At 30.1% G+C, this 10,836-nt stretch overlaps 1 protein-coding gene across 1 annotated transcript; it reads left to right on the top strand.

Moving 5' to 3' along the window:
* The first annotated feature begins 7,284 nt into the window (after nucleotides 1-7,284).
* On the top strand, nucleotides 7,285-8,255 carry LOC25498990 (blue copper protein 1b-like). The gene is made up of 2 exons (NM_001425060.1): nucleotides 7,285-7,586; nucleotides 7,734-8,255. Exons 1-2 carry the CDS (start codon nucleotides 7,418-7,420, stop codon nucleotides 8,051-8,053), a joined length of 489 nt encoding a protein of 162 aa, NP_001411989.1. The 5' UTR covers nucleotides 7,285-7,417; the 3' UTR covers nucleotides 8,054-8,255.
* Nucleotides 8,256-10,836: the final 2,581 nt, after the last annotated feature.

Here is a 10,836-nt window from a genome sequence, read left to right as displayed (position 1 = left end):
GAGACTTAGGAAGCTTTATATTGTTATTAATACAAGTATTTGTGTTAATCTTTTGGCAAGATACATTGCCATATTTATTTGAATTTTTTGAATTATGAATTATATGGTTATTTATGTTAATGTCATTGTAATTTGGTCCTCAATTTTATATCCTGTTATGTTTTGGTTTGTGCATGAGTTCTTTCAAATCAGATTGTAACTCTAACTTTCATTAATAATTTATTATACAAAATGTTTGCTTGCTTCTTAGTTCAACTTAATCCATATTGTTGTATAAGACCCAAGAGAAAGCGACTCAATTGAGATCCACAATCATATTGTTCGTAAGACCCAATTCAACCTGACAAACGACGATATTGTTAGATTGGATCTTTTCATTCAAATTCGAAACTAAAACCTCATAATTTTGTGAGTTTTTTATTGTTATTTTTACTTCATGTACATATATAAAAAAAACATGTGCATTCGTCAAATTTCGTACGCAAACATGTCATATGATTTAGTAGTGATGATAATCTCCCCGTAGTGTAGGTATATAATTTTGAATTTCATTCATTGAAACTGGAGTCTTACCTCATATATTATCTAATTTTCTGATGAAGCAAACTGAAGTGGTCAAAGAAATTATTTTCTATTAATCGAATGCATAAAGCTTAACCGAATCATCAATTGATCAATTTTCGGTTAAGCTTTATGTTATATTATACATGTGACATCTAAATGTTTTAGGTTTTTTCTAGATTACCTTTGAAGAATGATGGGTAATTTACCCACCAACCAATGAAAATGAGCAATTTGTTGGTGGGGTCAAGATAGTTCATGGATACCACTTAAAAATGTGCTTATGTGGCTAATGTGTATTGGTTGGGGTAAATTACCCACCATTCTTCCATGGGTACCCTAGTTGTCACAATGTGACATCTAAATATTTTATTGAAATGTTTAAAAATTATATTTTATTTTTTCATGCACGTGACCACTTCCATGTTAATTTATGTAATTTTTTAATTTTGTAAAATTAACTTATTCTTTTTATCTATCAAAAATTAATATCTCAACAAAATGCACCAAATTTCAGTCACGTCCAAATTTCAAAAGAGTTTCTTTGTATTCTAATTTTTAAATAGGGTTTAATTGTTTATCATTTTAATTTTTAGCAACATATTTAGATTTAAATTTAACTACAAAATAATTGGATCCAATAAGTTTATTTTTTATATTTTCTAAAAATATTATTTAAATGTATAATTTGATTATTATGGACATGTACTATACTAATACATTAACAATTTTTTAAGTGAAAAACCAATGTTTTATATAGTATAAATATCTCTACACAATTACACGTCTTAATTATCATTATAAATTGTGTCTAGAGATACCAATACTTCTACATATGTATCCATTAACTTAAATTACTTGAAATATTAATTTATTTTATCTCTGTGTACATGTTAAGCTATTCACTGTGTGTCAATGGTCGATTTTATCTATGAATATCATGCATATATATTTTTTTTGCATCCCTATTTACTGCTACTATTACTATTATTTTTCCCCTTCATAAGTCTACTATTATATTATATTCATTTGATTTTTTTTTATTCATTTATATACTTTGTGTCCTTTTTTAACAACTAATTGTTGATATTTGTCATTCAAAAAATATCCTTAATTATAAGGACAAAACTTCGGTCCATTTTCCTTACATGTTTTTCGTATGGTTCCTCACATAATTAAAATTCATTTTTTGTGGTTATAACAAATGTTGAAAAAATTGTGGATTGGAAAAATCATAGGTAGTTGTGAGTATTTTATATAAAGTACCACACGAAAAGTATTTAAGAAAATGCACCTAAGTTTTATCCTTATTTAATTCTATCAAAAAACTTGGTGCATTTTCTTAGATGTTTTTCGTATGGTTCCGAAATAAACTACTCATTAAAAATGTATTTTTACCTAAGAATCATATGAAAAACATATAATGAAATTCACACGAGTTTTATCCTTTTTTTCAAACTATTTATTCGTTTCTCATTCATTAAATTTCATTTTAAATTATATTTCATTAGCATAGATTTTGTCAAATTTAATTGGTAATTCATTCATTTTGTAAATATTAAATTGGTAGAGGAAATTCTAGATGATTATTTGATTAAGTTATTTATTTTAATCAATTTCATATATTTACAAGGAAATAATTTTGTTTGCATATATTTATAAGGAAATAATTTTGTTTGCCTACATGTTCTCATTATTTTCATTCTGACCATTCATTTTTGATAATTTTTCCAATAAAGATAACTAAGATTTATTTTATTTATATTCTAAGTAGTTTTTATTTTTAAATTCGATATCTGATCCAATGACGGATTAACCTGAAGGGTACAATCTCACTGTTCATTCGCGAGACCCTATTTAAATTCATATTTTAGGTATATATTAATAATTTATTTAACAAATGACGGGTTATATCACCACCAAAAATTACGTGTTATAATATGAGCAATGTGTTTTCTTTTATTAGCTTTCTTTTATTAACAATCTCTTTTTTTTTTTTTTTTTTTTTTTGCATAAACCAGATATCCTCCATACGCAACTAAGACTAATCTATCGGATCTTGTGGGACCCAAATGGACGGCAAACTCTCCGAAAGAGTTTTAATGGCTGCAACTCTACTGAGCTGAAACTCTACTGAAATTGTTCTGCATTCAAAGTTCACTTAGAATTTCTTATCAAAGCTTATATCTTAGAAATTCTAGTGTCTTTAGAGTCTGTATCTGATTTGTATTGTGAACACCACTGATTGTATATAAGTGTTCAACCTCAAACATTTTTCTTATAATTCTGTTTGAATTGAGAAGTCTCTTGCAATTGTGCTTGAGCAATAGAAGTCTCTTGATTGTGTTCAGGAGCATAGGAAGTCTCTTGCAGTTGTGCTTGAGCATTTGAAGTCTCTTACTAAGTTTAGTAGTGAGCAATTGTAATCAGATATTACATAGTGAACTCTCCTTGGAAGTGCAAGAGGGACATGACTGACTTCCGGTTTGTGGAAGGAACCTGTATAAATTGCTTGTGTCTTTCTTCTCTCGCTCTGTTTTTATCCACTACAATTAGTTCTGAACATCTATTCAAAAGTATAACTCTATCCGCTTCTGATCTGTGTTTTCAGTTAGGAGAAAAAGAAGAAAAAGCCAACACAATTCAACCCTCCGTCTTGTGTTTTTTCTCACCTTCATGAACATGTGTTGTATCTCTTCCACAATGTCATGCTAACTGTAACCTAATTGTAAAGTTCAAACATGTAATTTGTTGCAAAGTAATTCATAAACACATTTCTGAATACGTGCGTACATACCATATTTGTTTTACTAAGAAGATAAAAATAAAAACATCATAGTCATGTCATGAAATTTTTATTGAAAGTATGATACTTGAGAGTATTATGTGTATTTTACTTACTCGCAGAAAAGGCGTCCCATAAGAAGAACTACTACTGAGTTGAGATGATAGGCCATTGCATACTTGATGTTTACAATTAGATGAACAATAACACTGAATATGATAAGTCTTAGACACGATCGGTTCGACCACATACTGAAATAAACAGAAGCAAAAACTTGTGCAATAGCCATTGATCCGACGACAACACCACAAACACTTGCAGCAGCTCCAAGGTTCAATGAGTAGTTTCCGGTCATAGGTACAATGATGTAAGTAGCGACCATATACAAAAATGTGCTTGCCAAGTTCAAAAGAAGTGACATGAAATGATATATTTCATCAACAATGTTTTCTTTAGATGGAGATGGTGATATCTCCTCTTGTAGCAAAATAAAAGCATGCATGTCTCCCCAAAAACCGAAGGAAATTCAAGAATTTGATCCTTCAAGTAAAAGACATAAGGAGATCCTCATCAAGTGTTGGAAGAATACCTTAGGTTTGTCTCATGAGTGAACCAAAAGTAAAAAAAAATTAAGCTAAATTACAATTATGGTTAATAGTGCTCAAAATTGTAGTTAATTACGTGCAATTGATGATAAATGAGTTGCGACACCTTTATATATTCATTAACCATCCATTAAACGTAATTAACCATAACACATAATTTAATTGTGTTAACCATTCAATTATTTGTCGAATTTTTTTGTGTCAACCATTAAAAGGCAGGAATACTCAAATTAGCATTAGATCAAACACAAGAATGATTAGAGAGCTAGTAAAGATTAAAAGTATCATGTAAATAATGGATCAAGAACTAACTTGATGAGCATAAGAAGGTTGGTTATATATAGAAATGTAGCTTCCTTGACATTTCTGTAAATCATGAAGGCATGCAAGATTATGAGACAAGACTCCCACAACAAAGATTACATAAAAGGAATCTATTACAAAAATATTATCTTATATTTTGTAACATTAGTATTGTAACATTAAACATGATATAGTCAGGGTTAGAAACATTATCACAAACCTGTCTTACATGAGAGTAAAGATGATTTGCGTGTGTCTTGACATGATAGTCGGTGAATGTATAGCCGAACCGCTTATCAAACTTCTTCAACATCTTTCTCAAACCAGTAGCTTCTTGGATTTCAGATATCTTTGAGTTATCTGGTTGCTATAGAAGATTTTGGTGATCTTTTCCAATATGCGACAGCCTCTAAGCAAGTACTCTTTGTTGCTCAAGCAAAAGTAAAACAATTTTTCTATCTGAAACTCAAGAGCAAGCAAAGTTAACTTGAAATTTATTGTACTTTTAAAAGGTACACAATAATATGTTTCTATTATAGTCAGGCCCGGCCTCGAGGGTGAGCATGGTGCTCAACCAGGCCGGGTCTCCAAATATTACGGTCCTCTAACGAAAAATTAAATCTAATAACCACCCCACTTAAATAAAAAATATATATGTTATATCCTTTTCTTTCTTTAATACACGTTTGAGTTTTTTTCTAGACTCTAGTTCTTGTTTTTGTACATAAATCGGATCCTATCAAACTACCCCTAATTTGTATAATCACTTAATTAAGTCAATTTGAAAAGTTATTTCATTGAAAGAATCACAATAATCATTTTTTTCTTCGCATAAACCATTCGTTTTACCATTTTCTACAACAGAGGAGTGACAAATCCAAACGACACCGTTAGATAAATTTCACCTCTTTCACTTATTTTTTTTTTAATTCCATTCATGTTTAGAACTTCTTCTGATTCTGATTTTTTTTTAATAAAATTTAACTACACAAAAAAAATTACGTTTTATTTCACTATGAACGAACCTATTTTAAAAAGAGAGCCTAACCTCCTATTTCAAGTGGACGGCCCTGATTATAGTATAAAATTACATTAAGGTACCGTGAATCCAAACATGTATTCACCTGACTGACTAGCAGCATTGAAAAGTCAACAAACTACATTGAAAAGGCCAAAACATTCCCTTGGCTACAACAGAGGAAGCAAGTTTTTTCTAGCATCAAATGTAGGCCTCACACGCTTTCTGTGCATGCCTCTTTGCTGTATATTATGCACTCTCCTTGTACGTATAGCTTGTTGAATGATAATTTCATCCACATATCAAGAACTCATCAATAAGAGGTTATTTCACATGTATTTTAGTAAAGCCTCTTTTAAAATAAAAATAAGAAAAAGTAATTGAGTTCCATCCCTGGGATTTTATTAGGATTAGCTCCGGTCCTATTTATAAGAGAATTTTGGGTCAACAAAAGTTGATGTATCTATTTAAAAATTCAGTCCAAATACATTCACTTTTGTTGACCTAAATTTCTCTTAAAAATGGAAAGAAAAGACAAAGTTAATATTAAAAAAAGAGCCTTGCTATATCTCGCGAGTTTTTTTTTGTTATATTTCAATCCTTTCATTTAAGCTTTTGGAATGGTTATATATATCTTTCTTTGTTTCCTATACTGCAATTATAACTAGATATAGACAAAAAAGACTATGTATGCCTTAAAAAGAAAAAGCCACCGCACCGTCACATGAAATCATGGTCAATGAGTTGATACCAGTTTTGCATGCCATGAAATCATGAATACCAAGTTGAAGTGGTCGTGGTCTCATGGAATTAAGCTGAGAGTTAACTTTGGATACCAAACTCATCATCTAAGAAAGAAATTAAATTAATTAAACAATACAAGTCGAAGCAATGTAATTTTGTGAAATAGTCGTGATGTACAATTTTGCAATATTAAGCATTTATGTTAAAAAAAAACATTTTTTTTTAAATTTTAAAATGTAAAATACACAATTTTTAAGATAAATATTTTTTTTATAATACCTTAACATTTCATATATATATATATATATATATATATATATATATATATATATATATATATATATATATATATATATATCCCTTTTTCTCTTTTGAAATATAATTATCTTCTTTTTTCTTCTTCACACGTCAAAAACCTTTTAACATCTTAATGTCCCTATTTACGTCATAAACTTGTGTTACCAAGCTCAGCTTGAAATATATAGTTATCTATTTACTTTGAAGAGTGTGATAGTAGGACCAGTCCAAATATTTTAAGAGGTCCAAAGCAAAAAATTTAATAAGACCTTTTAAAATATTTCTTTTAACAAAATACTTATAAAAACATTAGAAAAAATAAATTTTTCTAAGGCATGACCAAGGGTATTTTAGGCCTTTTCAGTACCAATTAAGCTATACAAATATCAATAATTTATTTACAATATTATATATTATATCCAAATTAATTTTTCTAAGGCATTTTTCGACCAAATTTTTTGAGACCTGATGTCTTTGTTTAGATATGTGGCCTTCTAATCGAGATTGGAAAATCAAGATCTTAAACAATTTTTTATTTTCTATAAAATCAAAACTACTAATTAAGCTTGAGTACTTGATATTCGAGCCTCCTCAAGTATTTGTATATGGAGACAACTCAATTATAATGAAGGCCGGAGGAGGAACTATACTTTTTCTATTTCCCTTTGACACGTTCCACTCTCTAAAATTACATATTTGTTTATTTGCCAAATCGCTTCAAATAATTTTTTTTGCAGACTCACAGATAGTCCACGTGGTTAAATAAAAACAAAAGAATATTTTTTTTTTTGTTCAAGTAATAATATAATTAGTTGTGGAAATTCAACCTCGTCTTAGTAAAAGCCGACCAAATCCGGTAGCCGAATATAATAGCATACATATACTCTATTATTGTCGTGTCGATAAAATCTATATACACACATCTATATAAGAATTGCACAATTCATCAAAATCAAAACAAATATTTGCGCAGCATTTGCTAGCTAGCTATTCTTTTGATTGAGATTTTATATTCTAGGGAGAAAAAAAAATCTTGACACTCATTTTTTTAAGTTAATTTCTACAATTAGAGAGAAATATTTTCCAAACTCAAATTTTGATCAAATGGCTTCTTCTCGTGTAGTTTTGATCCTTTCCATTTCCATGGTTTTACTTTCATCAGTTGCAATTGCTGCAACTGATTATATTGTTGGTGATGACAAGGGTTGGACCGTTGATTTTGATTACACTCAATGGGCTCAAGACAAAGTTTTTCGTGTTGGAGACAACCTAGGTATGTAAAAGGAAAAAATAAATGTCCATTTGGTTTCAAGTTTATTTAGTTCATAGTCAATTGCTTAACTAATTAGTGTATCTCATAGTTATAATTAACTTTTGTATTTATCAAACATGATCTAATTTTATTTTATCTCTTTTTTAGTTTTCAACTATGACCCTTCAAGGCACAATGTTTTTAAAGTGAATGGCACACTCTTCCAGAGCTGCACTTTTCCACCAAAAAACGAAGCACTTTCTACCGGAAAGGATATCATTCAACTAAAAACTGAAGGAAGAAAGTGGTATGTTTGTGGAGTTGCTGATCACTGTTCGGCTCGTCAAATGAAGTTGGTCATCACTGTTCTAGCCGAAGGTGCACCTGCTCCTTCTCCACCACCTTCTTCTGATGCTCACTCTGTTGTTTCATCTCTGTTTGGAGTTGTCATGGCAATCATGGTTGCAATTGCAGTCATCTTTGCATGAGAGACTTAGGAAGTTTTATATTGTTATTAATACAGAAGTTTGTGTTAACCTCTTGGCAATATATATTGCTATATTTGTTTGAATTTTTTGAATTAATGAATTATATATGATTCTTTATGTTAATGATATTGTAACTAGATCCACAGTTTTATATCTTGTTATGCTTTGATATTGTATTCAAATTGTAACTCTCACTTTTATTAATAATAATGTGTTTTAAAAAATGTTTCCTTACTTCTTAGTTCAACTTTATCCATGTGCAAAAGACCCAAGAGAAAGCAATATCATTCTTGAAATCAACTCAATTGAGATCCATAACCAAATTTACTAATTGCATGTAAAATATATGTTAATAATATGGACAACATCCCTTAATCAAGTGTTATAGCTAGGGTCATTGATGTATGCAATGGTTTGCACTAGACCAGATATAGCTCATGCAGTAAGCTTGGTTAGCATATTCATGTCAAATCCTGAATGTTCACAGTAGCAAGCACTGAAATGGATGCTATAAGATCAAAAGATATCTTCGCATGATTCTAATTTATGGTGAAGCCAGGGATGGAAGAAGATAAATTGCCATAGAGGGTTTGTAAACTCTGATTATGAAGTCTGTCTAGGCACTAGAAAGTCTCGAAGTGGATCCATCTTTACTGCATTTGGCACTACCATTAGTTGAAAAGCGGATTTGCATAAGGTTGTACCTTTGTTAACTAATAAGGCAAAATATATTGCCTTGAGTCCTTGACTGAAACTATTAAAGAGGCTCTATGTCTTGAAGGGATTTCTGAGGAATTGAGGTTGCAAGATCAGGTCATTATTGTATATTGTGATAGCCAAAGTGTTATATTCATTGATCCAAAAGTCAAACATACCATGAGAGGACAAACCACACTGTCATAAACCTTTATATATGATTGGAAAGGATCAGCTATTGTTAAGAAGATTTCAAATTTATCATAATGCTTCTGATATGATCACAAAGGCTATTCCAAGAAGCAAGTTCTTCCATTGCTTGAATTTGATTAATCTGAAGGAAGATTGAGACCTTAGGGAATGTGTTTTGGCCGTAATTTCTAAGATTGTTTATGAATCAAGGTTTTGATTTGTGTCATATTGGTTCTGTCAACATAACCTTAACTGATTTCTGTTCAGTTTGTTAGAATAGATAATTATTTCTATAGGTTGTTGGTCTAGTTACTATGTCTATTAGTATAGATAGTTGGTTCAAAGTCACATTGAATCAAACCGTTGTAATTCACTTGTAATCTATAAAGAGAAAGGGAATTGATAAGCAATAAAGATTTGATTAGAACAATGAAAGTTCAGTGTGCCTTGCTTAGAGCATAATCGATTACCAACAATATCCATGTGTTGAATTTTCCTTCTGTAACTCAATTATCTTGTTAAGTTATAGATTCAAATTTAATTATTGTGTAATTTATGAGCAAGAATCTCAACCGTCATTGAATATAATTTGAAAATTAATTGGGTGTTTTAGCTTCAAGTGAAGTTTAATTTTTAAGTTTTTTGAACTATGATTGTATGCGAAGATGATGGAAGTAGAAGATGTATCATTTTGATAAGCAAAAATAAACCGACTAACTTATTTAACAAAAGAAATAATAGTGTTTTTATTCCAGTAAAAACATAGGTTTAAATGAATCACCCAAAAACTCACGTTAGTTAAGCATTCAAAATCAAAACCACACACCTCTCTGCTTCCGTTATATTTGCAAGAGTCGTGCTACATGGTGCGAAAGTTTTTTCGCGTAAAACACAGGACCTTGTAATTGAAGTCCCAAATCCAACATTGTAATTGTCTTTGTTATTTTGTTGTTGTTCTTTCATTGTGTGACGAATCAACATGCAACAATTTTAATTTCCATAGGATGTGTCAGTGTTATCGTCATCGTTATCGTGATTGACGTGCTCACGTGTTAATTCATCTTATTCCTCCATTTCATTACTCGTTACTCCTTAGAATGCTTCGGGAAACTAAAGTTGTCGATTTAGTTTGTAATTTTATTACGATTGATTTGTGATTTTTACGTCATAATACACTCCGGAAAACTAAAATTTCGAAGTGAAAACACTTGTTAATTTGAATGAAAATTAGTATGAAAATTAGTTTCACATCTAAATCACTTAATTATTTTATTTATTATGTTTTTTTTTTTTTGTCAAATAGCCTAATGGCTAGAGAAATTCACCTTTAAGATGAATAAGTGATGTTGAAACATCAAAATCTTAACCGAAATTCTTATGGAATTGAAAATACATTTTTCATAAAGTGACGATGTTTTTTTTTATTTGTGCGATGTTTAATACATTTTTCACCTTTAAGATGTTTTTTTGACATGCTAATTGTAACCTAGTTGGAAAGTTCAAAAATGAAATTTCTTGCAAAGTAATTGATAAACATGTTCCTGAATATGTGCGTACATATCAAGAATGCTTTACTAAGAAGATAAGAACAAAAACATTGTAATCATGTAATAAAAAATTTATGGAAAGTATGAAACTTGTGAGTATTAAGTGTATCTTTACTTACACGCAGAAAATACGTCCCATAAGAAGAACTACTACTGAGTTGAGATCATAGGCCATTGCATACATCATGTTTACAATTAGAAGAACAATGGCACTGAATATGATAGGTCTTAGACACAATCAGTTCGATCACACACTAAAATAAATAGAAGCAAAAACATGTGCAATAGTCATTGATCCGTTGATGACACCACAAACACTTGCAGCAGCTCCAAGGTTCAATGAGTAGT

The sequence above is a fragment of the Medicago truncatula genome, chromosome 7, assembly GCF_003473485.1.
Source record: "Medicago truncatula cultivar Jemalong A17 chromosome 7, MtrunA17r5.0-ANR, whole genome shotgun sequence".
NCBI classification, from domain to species: Eukaryota; Viridiplantae; Streptophyta; class Magnoliopsida; order Fabales; family Fabaceae; genus Medicago; species Medicago truncatula.
Note: the sequence above shows the minus strand (reverse complement) of the source record. Positions and strands in the feature narration are given on the sequence as shown.

What these genes read in the sequence shown, in the direction of transcription:
- LOC25498990 (NM_001425060.1), top strand. Translation starts at nt 7,418, where the DNA reads ATGGCTTCTTCTCGTGTAGTTTTGATCCTTTCCATTTCCATGGTTTTA. An exon ending in TCGTGTTGGAGACAACCTAG is followed by an intron (nt 7,587 to 7,733) that starts GTATGTAAAAGG and finishes TCTCTTTTTTAG; the next exon opens with TTTTCAACTATGACCCTTCA.